Here is a 14,058-nt window from a genome sequence, read left to right as displayed (position 1 = left end):
AAAGTTACTTTTCAGTAATTACTATTAGTCACATAAATTTTAAAGAGAAATAACAACAGGGGCACCTGGGTGGCTCGGTTAGTTAAATGTCCAACTTCATCTCAAGTCATGATCTCGTGGTTTGTGAGATGCGTTTGTCAAGGTTTGTCAAGGGTTTGTCAAGCCCCGCATCAGGCTCTGTGCTGACAACTCAAAGCCTGGAGCCTGCTTCAGATTCTGTGTCTCCCTCTCTCTCTGCCCCTCCCCCGCTCACACTCTGACTCTCTGTCTCTCTGTCTCTCTGTCTCTCTCTCTCTCTCTGTCTGAAAAATAAATAAACATTAACAATTGTTTTTAAATAAAGAGAAATATAACAAGTAACAAGCCTTAAAGACTTAAACAACTTACTTAAAATGAACTTAAGGAGACTCAAAATTTTTTAACCTATTTTATGAAAGTCTGATTTTCATGTTCTGATGTGAGGAAATCCCTTAAACTTATTCTATTATCTAGTCCAGGCTCCCTGATTTTAGGGCAATGTGTTATCAGCAGTCCTTAGTTACCTGAATGAATCTTAGTAGAGTAATAAAGGTTCATATTTCTCCCCAGTAATAAAGAGTTCATCAAATGGTACACCCATTTGATCTCTTTAGTTTCTTTCTGTCCCTTATTATAAGCCCATCCTATTGTGAGTTTTCCGCCTTCTACATTCTTGAATCTTGAATGTGTAGATGAGTAAAGGAAGACAGCCAAACCATCATTTGGAAAGAAACAAGAGTGCACAGAGTAGATAGGAAAATAAAGTTGGGGCGGGGGACTTGGGGGGGGGGGAGATGTTGCTAATGGCCTTTCTGAATGAGCCTACACTGAATTGAATTTTAGACAAACCATTCAGAATTTTGTACACACATGTGAGATAATGTTAATAATAATATATTAACCTTTTTTTAGGTTAGAGATCGTGCCTTATACATTTTGCTTTCTTGATGAAATATAGCTTGTCTATGTACAAATGTTTGTTGGTGGGTTATTTAGAGTTTTTCTTTAGCCATAGCATAAACTATGGGCCAGTCAAGCAACAAGTATTTATGTAATACATCCCATGTGTCTAGCTTATGCTACATTCTATGGAGATATAAGACAAATACAAAGTTTATAACCTAATAGAGGGCTCATATTTAATAATTACAAATAAAGAATAGTGCTAATCAGTATAATAAAGACTGTAAAATCAATGGGAGTTAAAAGAAGGAGGAAGTGATTCTTGACTCTTGAGCTGAGCCTTGAAAGATGATTTAACTTTTAATAAGAGAAGAAGCAATGCCACTCTAATCTGGGAAGCCACATAAGCAGGGATATAGATTTGAGAAGTGAGTGTGTTGGTAAGCAAAAAGGACTGACATTGGGAGAGTAGAGGGGAAAGGGTAATGGCAGACCTTAGAAGCCAGACAAAGAAACTTGGACCTAAGTGCAGGCATTAAGAATCATTTACAATGGGCGTTGAGGAGGGCACTTGTTGGGATGAGCGTTGGACGTTGTATATAAGCCAATTTGACAATAAATTATATTTAAAAAGGGCAAAAAAAGAACCATTTATGAAACTTGGTTTAGGAAATCACATAATATTACATTTAAATAATTGGATTGGAGAAAAAAGTGCCTGAAAGCTGAGGAATCTATAGGCAAGCAAGAATAGCAATCTGGTGCTTAACAGATGAGGTCCCAAGCTAGGTTAGAGAGAACTGGAATGAAAGAAAAGTGTAGGCAAGATAAATTTAGATGAACCATCAAAGCCTGGTGGAAGTTTGGAAGTGTCCAATGAAGGTGTAGGAGGAATCAAACATATTCCAAGATTTCTACACTGGATGGTTGGAAAATGGGTAGTCATTCAGAGACAAATGTACACAAAAGGGAAAATAAGTTTTATCAGGAACTTGGTAAGTATGGTTTTAAATGGTTTGAGTAATGTCATTGGAAACTTGAAATGGAATATAGATAAAAGGGAGAAGTTAATATATTGGAGGAAATATTTAGAGAGCAAGGACTGGTTTTGCTTCCCACTTGCAACTCTGTGCATTACCCAGCATCTAGCACAGGGCCTTAAACATCATATACATTCAATGGTTATTTGTTGGCTGAACAACTTAATCTAGTATAACTCCCTGTTATCATTAATGAAAAAACAAACACACACACATGCAAAAATAATGTCAAAAATAGCTCTCTTAAGACTGTTATCAAAAACACAAAAAATAAGTGTTGGCAAGGAAGTGGGGAAAAGGGAATATTTGTGCACTGTTGGTGGGAATGTAAATTGCGGCCACTATGGAAAATAGTATAGAGGTTCCTCAGAAAATTAAAAATAGAACCACGCTATGACCCAGCTGTCTGGGTAAATATACAAAATAAATGGAATCAGGATCTTGAAAAGATATCTGCACACCTATGTTCATTGCAGCATTATTTGCAATAATTAAGACTTGAAAACAATCTAAAAGTCCATTGATGGATGAATAGATTTTTGAGATGTGTCATATACATACAATTGAATATTATTCAGTCTTAAAAAAAGAAGGAAATCTTGCCATTTAAGACAACATGGATGAACTTGGAGGACATTTTGCTAAGTGAGATAAACCAGACACAGAACAAATACTACATAATCTCATTTTTATGAGGAATCTAAAATGGTCAGACTCCTAGAAGTCGAGTGTAGAATGGTGGCTACCAGGAGCTTAGAGGAGGGGAAAACAAAGTATTTGTCAAAGGGTACAAAGTTTCAGTTATGCAAGATGAATAAATACTAGAGATTTACTGTACAACACAGTGCCTGTAGTTAACAATACTGTGTTATATACTTAAAAATTGGCTAAGAAGGTAGATCTTAGGTTAAGTGTTCTTAGCACAAAATACTAATAATGATAATAACTAAAGAGGGTTGGAGGAAACTTTTGGAGGCTATGGATATGTTTATGCCATAGACTGTGGTGATAGTTTTACAGGTGTATACTTGTCTCCAAACTCATCAAGTTGTATACATTAAGTACGTACAACTTTTAATATGTCAACCATACTTCAATAAAGGATTTGTTTTTGTTTTTTGTAAGTGACTTCCACAGGGAAATGTAACTACTCAGGGCCAGAGCTGAAAATAGAACTCCTGTCTCTCCACTCCTAGGCTGGTGCTTTTTTTTCTTTATTAGAACTATATTAAAAAGTAAGTGCTGATAATAATCTTTGCAGTTTTAGACTTTATGTATTAGTATACACGTGAGAGTTTGTGAGCGTTTGAATGTATAAGAATGTCAGATAATTTAATTCCACTTTGACGTTCCATGTCTACAATGATCTTATATAAAAGGTGTGAAATACCAGAGTAACAAAAGCAGTGTGGCCAACTGAATTTAAAAGTAAGCAAACTACAAAAATCTAAATGTCCAAACCTTGAAGGATGGCATTGTAGCAGCCTATTGTTCTAAAGGGATCCAGGCATTGGTAATGTGAAATAAATTTTAGAAACATCTTTGGATATTCTGTAAATGTTTATAAAATCAGACACGGTGCATACTTACTTTAAGAAATGGACTATGGAATAAATGTCATATTTGGGAGAATATGAGTTTTGTTATTCAGTTTTTCTCCGGAGGTGGGCACCTTCATAAATCATATTTACTACTCAGGTTTTGGAAGCCCATCAACCTCAGATTTTTAAAAATATCACCCTGACCCATATTACATCTTGGTTGAAGTATGCCTAAAGAAGGAAGACTTGTTGGTACATTATAAGTGCAGTCTGTGCATGTGAAAGCCTTACTTTAATCCTTGGAAAGAATTAACAGTTAACAGGAAAGGCAGCCTTATGCCCTCTTTACCTTTCAGAAGTTGACCGTGACATGTAATTTACTTTATCTTTGGCTCAGAAAACCACATGTTTTCTCAGTAGCAGAACACATTATATCTCTGATTAAGATCAGCCGTTGTTCATTATGAGATGAAACATCCAAGTAATTGCAATGTGGTTCAGAAAAATTCACAAAGAACACAATTAGTTTAATAATTTTCTTTGAAGAGAAGAAACTTAAATGTGCTCCGCATTGCACAAGCTTTCCAGATTTAGTGGTAATCACCAGTATGGCAAAGTTTCTGCCAAATGGGAAAATTCAAGATGTTGGGTCTCAGGGCTTTCCACTCTGTGGCTCCTTTGCTTCATTCCTTTTAATATGTGCATCAGCCCTTTTAACTGCTGTTCCAGCAACCATTCAGTGGCTTCAGTGAGGGCTTCAGTGACCTCAGTGGGCCTCTCAAAGTAGGCTTTCATGAAGAAGATTCCTTCCTAGCCAATCCTCCATCCAATATATATCAAAATATGTTGGCTTTGTGCCTTTCCCCTATGATGCCAGGTAAGGTTTACTAAGGAACTCGTGTAATTGATGTTGTTTCTGTTGTATGTGTGTTTTAAGTAAAGCCTATTCAGGCTTGGCGTAAAAAGACTTTTCAAAGGTTCTATCACGTTTTCTCTTACAACTTTAATATAATATTTATTTTGCATTGTTTATAATATCTTCTGAAGTTGAATTTTTCTCCTTGCTAAACTTGTCATTTCTTTGGCTCACCCCATTTCCACCCCTCTACCTTTCATGACTGAAAGCACTGCAGATAATGGGTCCACTATATAACTTCATTCTCTAAGATGACCAAACACTCCATTCATTAAAAAAAAAAAAAAAAAGCCTGGTGGGTACTTGGCACTCTGATAGTTGCTTTGGCTTGGACATCAAAAAAGAGTTAGGTGAAAGGAGTATTCATGAAATAATGTAAATATGAGACAACAATCTCTAGAAAACTATCTTTTACAGAGAAAAAAAATAAATATGGAGCAGAGACGTCACAGACCAGCTACTCTTCAAATAAATAAAATAATGATCGTAATGACAAGAATGACTATATGAATAGCAAACATTTCTCAGGTTACTAAATTTTATTACGATTGGACCTTTTTCATGGAGAAGAACAGAGTATAGAGTGAACTTTTAGAATGAGTGAAGGAGAATTAGAATTAGTCATTGTAGAGTGAGTGTAGAGAGAATTATTTCCCACACTTTGATGATCTTCGAGTTGACGAGGTGTTTCTCTAGAGGTCAGTAATGAGATCCAGAACATTCTTTAATTTTAGTCCTCTTACTCTGCACACAGATCATGGCAATGGAAATGCATTTGCCATGAAAAAAGCAAAAATCTAATAGAAATAAAATATAATGAGCTAAAGCAAACTTGCATTAAAATTTAAAATAACAATATCCATAGTTCATGATACAATGTGCTTTGAGTCTTCACATTTGACCCTGTGGGTTTCAGCAGATATCATTGTTACCATCCTCATTTTCTACACAGGAAACTGGCACTCTGAGAACGAACTGCCAAAGGTTTTATATAGCAAGTATGTGTCAGGGCCAGGATGTAGAACTACAGCCTTCTGACTTTCAGCCAATTCTGTCCTGTAACAACAAGGATTCTCTGGAACCTTGACCTGTAGAAATGCCCCCTGTCTCGTGCAAAGGCATCTGTGGCATTCTGCCTGTGCAAAATATTCAGCCTGTAAAATGGAGAAGACTTCACAATTAGGACTTCTTGGCCTGTTACATGAGTCATAAATTGCCAGGTCTGCCTTATTCAGATTCTTAGAGCTTTTGATACAGTCTTATTTGTTCACTTCACTTGAGTGCTATTTTGTTTCTGGAACTGTTATAGGCATTAAGGGTATATAAGTGAACAAAATAAGATGACAGTTCCTGCTGTTGTAAAGGTTGTATTCTATTGGGGAAGGAAGGAGCAAAACATAAATCATAAACTTAATAAACAGGTAGGTCAGAATGTGATAAGTATGCAAGAAAAAAAATATAGCAAGATAATGGGAATTGAGAAGGCTGGAGATTCCTGAAATTCCATAAACACTATGCTGATACTTTTCTAGGATCTTGTTATTTTTATATAGCGTGGGAAAAGTGAGACTTAATTTCGGATTAAGTAGTGAATAGAGCTGCAAGCTTGATGTCAGAACAAATAGCTCCTAGGAAAACACACAAACTTGTTTTATATCCTGTTCCTGCTAACCCATTCTTCACCCTGCATCCCAGCTTTCACACCCCCTGTCTGAATCCTGGGCTTCTACACAACCACTTTCTGAGCTCTCACTCCTCAGTGCTTGCTTATCCAGAATACACAATAGGACATGTTTCCAGTTGCTATTTCCAGGGATCACCATACTCTAGGAGCTTTCTGTTGCCTCAGACATCAAATATAAACCACAGAGCCTTATCTTTAAAGTCTGCTTCTTACCACTCTCGGCCTCTCTGCTCCGGTTTATGCAGCAGCTTCACACTGTGTTCCAACCACCTGTGCTTCCTCATCACCTTGGTTTTAAAAGCCGTCACTCTTCTGTCTCCACCTTTTTTTCCTGAGCTATCCATGATCTCCCTCCTGTTTTAGAGTTCACAGTAACTTTATTATTAACATGCTGTTCAGAACTCACTTTTCACTGGGACACCTAGGAGGCTCAGTCAGTTATGTGTCCCACTCTTGATTTCTGCTCAGGTCATTATCTCACGGTCTGTGGGGTTTAAGCCCCTGTCAGCCTCTGTGCTGACAGCCTGACATTCTCTGTCTCCATCTCTCTCTGCTCCTCCCCAGCTTGTGCATGCACGCTCTTTCTCTCTGTCAAAAATGAACTTTAAAAAATAAAAAAATTTAAAAAAGAATTCACTTTTCATCAATTGTCCTAAATTTCCCCCACTTAATGGTACATTTTCTAAACTAGTCAGCACTCCTCTACACACTAATAATTTGCTCTATTTGGATGATGGAATCTTAGAGTTGGAAATGTCTTTGGAGGCCTGTCCTACAACTACACTAGAAACAACTTCCAGAGCACCCCTGACCTTATCTTGGCCTGAGGGGCTGCATGACTGGCCTACGTATGCCCTGACAGTTTAAATCTTCATTACTCTTCACAAGCCCACCACCCTACTACCTCTGTCCCTAAATTTCATGTTTCTACTATTTTCCAAAGAAAGAAGGGAGGAAGGAAGGGAAGAGAGGAAGGAAGCAGGGAGGGAGAGAGGGAGGGAGGGAGGGAGAAAGGAAGGAAGGAAGGAAGGAAGGAAGGAAGGAAGGAAGGAAGGAAGGAAGGAAGGAAGGAAGGAAGGAAGGAGGGAGGGAGGGAGGGAGGGAGAAAGGAAGGAAGGAAGGAAGGAAGGAAGGAAGGAAGGAAGGAAGGAAGGAAGGAAGGAGGGAGGGAGGGAGGGAGGGAGGGAGGAAGGAAGGAAGGAAGGAAGGAAGGAAGGAAGGAAGGAAGGGAGGGACGGGCCCAAGGTTAAAACTTTATCCTCCCTTCCTGTTTCACTTATCTCTTGCTCATAGCAAATCATCTCAAAACTTAATGAGTTAAAACAATAATTTATATTGTTTCTCAAGATTTTGAGGACTGCATAGGTGGGAACTGCATGAATGCTCATCTGGTACCTCACTTGGGGCTGGAGGGCCCAAGACGATTTAACTCACATGCCTGGCAGTCCGTGCTGTCGGCTGAAACATTGCTTCTCCTCCATGTTGCCTCTCCTCCTCCTCCATTAGGCTAAACTGGGCTTCTTCACAGTGTGTGGTCTTAGATTTCCAAAAAGAGTGAAGTGGAATCTGTAATACATTCTTTAAAATTATTAAAGTATGGTTGACATGTAATGTTACATTAGCTTCAGGTGTACGATGTATTGATTTCACAATTCTATACATTACTCATGCCTTTGGAGTCACAATGTCTCTATTTCGACTGCCTTCTATTTATCAACTAAGTCCCAGTTCCAACAAGAGGCAAAACAGATTCTGCATTAATGAAGGGCAGTGAAGGACAATGTCACATTGCAAAAGTGAAAAAAATTCTAAGCAATCTACCACAGTTTCAAACCTCTGGATACTGGGCCACCCAGATCCCTGCCTAGGGAATCCGTGGCCTTTCCTCATTTCTAAGACAAATTTGTCCTTCTGGATCCACACTTTCTACCAGCTCAGGGGATCTCTTTTCTCTTCTGTAATATTGGCCTTTCTCTTGTTACTAGCTTTTTCTCAACATCATTTATCCATATCCAGATGCCTTCCATAATAAACTTAAATCCACCTCAAACCCTTAATGGTTTGCCTGAAAAAAAGAAACCCACACACATTGGCATGACCCATCTCCCTCATTTTTAGCAAAACTCTTGAAACGAAGTCTGCTCTACACTCCCATTCTTTATTTTCTTCCCTCTTTGGCTTTTGTGATACCACTGTTTTCTGATTGTCTCTCTCCTTCTCTGGACACTGCTACTAGTTTTCTTCCTTTGCTCATTAAAATCTTAAGTGCTATTTTTTTTTCCTTTAGCTCTCTTACTCTGTACTCTCTTAAGGCAATAGCATTTACTCTTAGCACCTGAACCATGCTCATAGAATGCTCACATATGTTCCATGTAGTTTCTGAGATGGTCCCCAGCAAGACTGAGCCCAGAAGCCTACAGAAGTAACACATTATCAGTGCATTCTATTGGCCTTTCTTCCTTCCCTCTATCATTTTCCCTATCAACACATTTGTTTGTGCTTTGAATTGACTCCCCTAAATCTACCTGCACCAACGTCCTTGTCGAGGGTCTGCTTTTGGGGGAACTCAAACTAAGACAGCTGATAGTCTAAGTATTTGTAGAATTGGTTCTCCTTTCCTCTCCACTTCCTAAATTCAGATCCTCCTTTCTCGTCTGGGTCGAGAAACCCCTACTTTCACTCTCTGAGTCTAATTTGCCCCTTTCCCAAAAATGTATTCATGACACTGCAAGCAAACAAGCTTCGTAAAGCAGTTGATCATATCACATCCCTCTTTAAAGCACTGGTGGTTCCCAACTCTCCCCTTCATATAATAAATCTAAAATTCTTAAACTAGACTATCAGAACATTCCTGATCTAGACTCTATTTAGCTTGACAGTTTTGACTTCTACTCCAGCTACCCTGAGCTATTTGAATTATCAAGGGAGCTGTTTCTCCTTGCTTCTAATACCTTGCTGAAGTTGCACCAAGTTCTGACCTATTGAGTATTATAATAATCCATTTATGGTTTTGCTTCCCCCCTAAGTTTTAAACAATCTAAAAACCATTGTGTTTGATCCATTTCATATCCACAGGGCCTGATGTAAATGCTGGGTGTATAGAATGTTCTTAATAAACATTGATCAATCTATGTGGCCTCAACTTAAGTACTTTCCAAATAGTAGGCTCACTACTTTTCTCCAAATTGTTTTAACTCTAAAACTAATTTAATCAATCATGTTATAAAAATCTTTAAAAATTTTGGAGAAAGAACACTAACCATAACGTCCTTAATGTAATTTGGTTTTTGGTGAACTCCTTTTTAACCTATGTGGATTTTTTTTAAGTTTATTTATTTTGAGAGAGAGAGAGAGAGAGAGAGAGCAAGTGGGGAAGGGGCAGAGAGAGAGGGAGAGGGAGAATCCCAAGCTGACCCAGCACTGTCAGCGTAGAGCCCAATGTGGGGCTCGATCCCACAAACTGTGAGATCATTACCTGAGGCAAAATCAGGAGTCAGATGCTTAACCAACTGAGCCACCCAGGCACCCCTAATCTATGTTTTACATTGAGTAGTCCTGTCAGCTGAAAAAGTCATCATCATCATCATCATCAACAACCAACATTTAAATAGCATATACAATGAGCTAAATTTTATATACATTAACTCATTCAGATTTTGTGATGATACTGTGAGGTAGGTACTCTTGTTATTTCTATTTTACAGATGAAGAAACTAAGATAAGTGATTTTTCCTAAATCATACAACTAAGTAAATGACAAAAACATGATTTGAATTTGTGAAGTCTGGCTCCAAAGTTCATGCTATATTTAATGGAGAGGATTAAGTTATTTGGTATATGGAAAGCACTTAGAACAATATCTGGCATAAGGTATAAATTTAATAAATGCTAGCTATAATTATCATTGCTATTATGATGAATATATTGAATATAATTTGGTATCTTTCACTTTGAATTGTCATAGTTTTTCACTAAATTAGGTAGATTTTTACTTTGAATTGGGTCATAAATATTTTTAATACTACCATGCAATCTTATTAGCTGTTGTGTTTTATGACTGAAATATTGTATAGAATGTCTCTGCAATAATTAGTTCTTGCTGTTGACCATATTTCTTTTAATCTTTCATATTATATATAACACTATGAGCATTATTTTTATGCATTAGCCTTTTTTCCCTTAATTTAGGCCATTTTTTAAGGATAGATTTCCAGAAGTAAGAATTATGCATTAAAAGGTTTAAACATTTTTATGGTTATTTATGCATATAAAGAATGGCTTTACAAAGGCATTACAATAACTATGTTTTAGGGACTCTGTTCAATAATTCAGTATTTGCAATTGTTATAAAACACTTCTATTCGTACTAGCTTTACCCAAAGGATTCACACAAAATAAGCCCCATCCCTTTCAATATGACAGAGTTTCAAATATTTATATATTTAAAAAAATATATTCCCTAAGTACCTACACTTAGTTGACAGAACCTCTCGACTCTCCTTCAGATATTTTTTTTTTTGTATAGTAAACATCCCCAACTTTCCCTCAAGCATCTCTGGTCTGACAAAATTACCAGGCTCTTAATCATCTGAGTCATAGTCTCCTAAGTACATTCCATTGTGCCTATGTCCCTCTTAATTTGGAGATTACAGACATGGTCTGACAGTGCAGAGCACAGAGGGGTGATCACTTTCCTTGACCAGGGCATCTATTTCCAGCAATGCAGCCTAAGGTCACATTAGCATTTTTTGGTACTGAAATACACAGTTGGCTCATGCTTACTTCCTATCAACAAATCCCCCATGTCTTTTTTACATGAATTCCTATTAAATCACATTGCCCACATCCTGTATTGATGTAGTTAAGTGAAGTTATTTACATAGGTTCTTACTAAACTTTAACTAGTTTATTAAGTTTCTTGTTCCAGAATGTTGTGACACTTCTGATTGTCCAAATAGGTATATTGATTTCCTTGACGCATACCTTTATGCTTTCTGTATCTTCACAAAAGTCATAAATAAAGATATATGCTAAGACAATCCCAAGTACAGTCTTATGTACATAATTAACGTCCTTTGGTTTGCAGTGATCAGCATCTTTGTATATGGCTTTTCAGCCAGCAGCAAATCAACAGCTGTGAATCCACCCAAGTGCCTTAACACTCAACTACATTCATTCATCCTATTCCTGAAGATATCATAGGAGACCTTGTTAAATGGCTTCCTAGAACTAAAATAAATCATGATTATATTTTTTCATTAATTATTATTAAAATGATTTTATAATTCTGTCTGAAAAAACAGTAAGTGATTTTAACCTGGGGTCTCATAACTATCCTTATTTTTTAAGTGCTTACAAATTAGTACATACTAATATTAAATCTTATGATAATCAAATATTTAATTTCCCTGTGAAATTCTTAGTTCTTCCTAGGAAAAAGTCACTTATGCTACCATGTGTGTTTTATAAACTAATATAGCAGCAGACTTAACCAACAAGTATTGTTTCAGCCCCCAAATAAAAAATATAATAAAGTGATATATAATACAATAAATAAAATATTCTGAGATCTCTCTTCTATGTATTTTATGATTTTTTAATTCACATCACCTGCAATTTGGGGAAGAAACTCAGCTTATTTTCAATAGCATTGCATTACTAACACAGGGTAACTATAATTATATCTATGAGAACTACTGTCATTGAAATAACTAAAATAAATGTTTCTCTTTGTTCAAAAATGCTAACTGAGTTATTTAACTTCCAGGGTGCTTATTGGCTCTCCTTTAGTTGGTCAACCCAAGAACAGAACTGGAGATGTCTATAAGTGTCCAGTTGGGAGAAGCAAACAATTACCTTGCGTAAAGTTGGATCTGCCTGGTATGTAAAGACTTTACATTAAAGTCTGATCCTAAATTATACTCAGTAGTTGCATTAAAAATAATTTTAACTCAATAAAATATGAGAATAATCTATAAATGTTCTTCAATTCTTATCATTAAAATTCACATAAAATGACATCTTGATTCCGAACTTTAGAAATAAAAGAACTTTCCGAAAACCTGGCCCATTACATTGCTCCCACAAAATTTAATTGTTTGTTTGTTTGTTTGTTTGTTTGTTTGTTTGTTTGTTTTTAAAGAAAATAGCAGGGGCATTTGGGTGGCTCAGTTGGTTAAGTGTTCGACTTTGGTTTAGGTCATGATCTCATGGCTTGTGAGTTTGAGCCCCGCGTTGGGCTCTGTGGTGACAGCTCAGAGCCTGGAGCCTGCTTCAGATTCTGTGTCTCCCTCTCTCTCTCTTCCTCTGTTTCTCTCTCTCTCTCTCTCTCTCTCTCTCTCTCTCTCAAAAATAAATAAACATTAAAAAAAATTTTTTAATAAAATAGCAGAGAAAGAATTATAGTACATGAATTCTTTTAAAGAGAATAGCACAAGGTAAATTCATGTAGAAATGGATATATTTGATAGAAATATCACTATAATTAGAACATAACTAGAAAATTCCTGCTAGAATTATCCAAGACTTACAATTCAGTGTTCTATACAGTATTAAATGTATTAAAATAACACATACTTTAACAGTTTATTTCAAATATTCTATTTTTCAGTTCTCTTTTTTCAATTTCCTGTTTATTATGAACATTTTCCTTTACATTTATGAACATAGTTATAATAGCTGCTTTAATATCCTTGCCTGATAATTACAACATGTGGGATATCTCAACATCGATGTCCATTTATTACCTTTCTCTTGAGATTGAGTCACATTTCCTTTTTTTTCTTATGTTTAGTAATTTTGGATTATGTCCTGGATTATACCTTTGAGTTATAAGTGTAGAGGTTCTAGATCTGTTATTTGCCTTTGAATAGTCTTAACTTTTTGTTTTAGCAGACAGTTTACTTGGCTGAACTCAATTTCTGAACTGCAGTGGGAAGCAGTTAAAATCTCCATTCAGTTCTTCTTATTGTAGCTGAGCTGTTTGAAGTTTACTCTGCATATATATGTACATTTCAAGTGCTTTAGATATTTGGACAGAGCATACGTGTGTATGTTAGAACTCTCTTTTTGTGGTTCTACTTTCCAAGATATACCCCTTCACTTTACAGCTTCTGTCATTACCCTAATTTCTGTCCTCTGTTTATTCAAAACAGTAAGACTTTGACTACTGTTTGAGGTTTAGCCATAGCTAGGACCTTCCCTTGGGGGAAAGCAAGCACATAAACAGGAAACTCAGCCAGTGCTAATCTCTTCTTACAAGTATAGACTTCCCTCCAGTTTCTGTCTGCTTTTGGTTGCTTTCTAGTGCCTTCAGATGGTTGTTTCTTTTTTCTTTTTTTTTTCCTTTTCCTAGAGTTATTTGCAAAAGACTTGTTCTAATAGGAGCTACTCCTTCATTACCAAAAACTATAATGGAGTTTTAACATTAGCATGGAGATTTTAGCTGCATCGACAACAGTGGAGACATTTCTGCTGTGGTCCCTAACATCCCAATGTCCCAGCTCATCCTGGATCAACTCTAGTATAAAAAACTCTAATCCAGATTATTCAAGACCAGTGTAGATAATGGTCCAGTTCCAGGTGCTTTCAAGGCAAACCAGACTAAACTCTGGGACAAAGACCAATATACTCACATTAGGAAGACAGTGTGACCATTCAGGAATCTCTGCTTCCATTCCTCACTCTGCATCTATAATGGTCTTAAGGTAGGAAAAACTTTTGGGCATGAAGAGTGAGGTAAATCTTTCTGGAACCTGAGTTTTGCCACTTTCAAATGTTTCAGCACTCTGCTAAGCAGGGTTTAGAAAATTTTGATTTTCCTGCCCAGTCTTGTTTTGTCTTTTTTCAATATGAATAAGTGGAACTTCCTGCCACTTTTGCCAGGTTGGCCTGCTTCAAGACCCAACATTCCCTCTGGAATGACAAATGGCATCCCTTCATTGTTTCTTTTACCCG

The 14,058-nt window shown here is 36.7% G+C and overlaps 1 protein-coding gene across 3 annotated transcripts in view; it reads left to right on the top strand.

Annotated features, from left to right (window-relative positions):
• Positions 1-14,058, top strand: part of ITGA1 (integrin subunit alpha 1) — a 158,395-nt gene that overhangs the window by 59,132 nt on the left and 85,205 nt on the right. For all 3 annotated transcript variants that reach the window (XM_003981422.5, XM_045037296.1, XM_045037300.1), the window contains exon 3: positions 11,870-11,982. In XM_003981422.5, the coding sequence (XP_003981471.2) occupies positions 11,870-11,982 (113 nt within the window). The remainder of the gene's footprint in view (positions 1-11,869; positions 11,983-14,058) is intronic.

This window comes from Felis catus, chromosome A1 (genome assembly GCF_018350175.1).
Source record: "Felis catus isolate Fca126 chromosome A1, F.catus_Fca126_mat1.0, whole genome shotgun sequence".
Lineage (NCBI taxonomy): Eukaryota > Metazoa > Chordata > Mammalia > Carnivora > Felidae > Felis > Felis catus.
The sequence above is the reverse complement of the archived record's forward strand: the minus strand, read 5'-3'. Positions and strand labels throughout refer to the sequence as shown.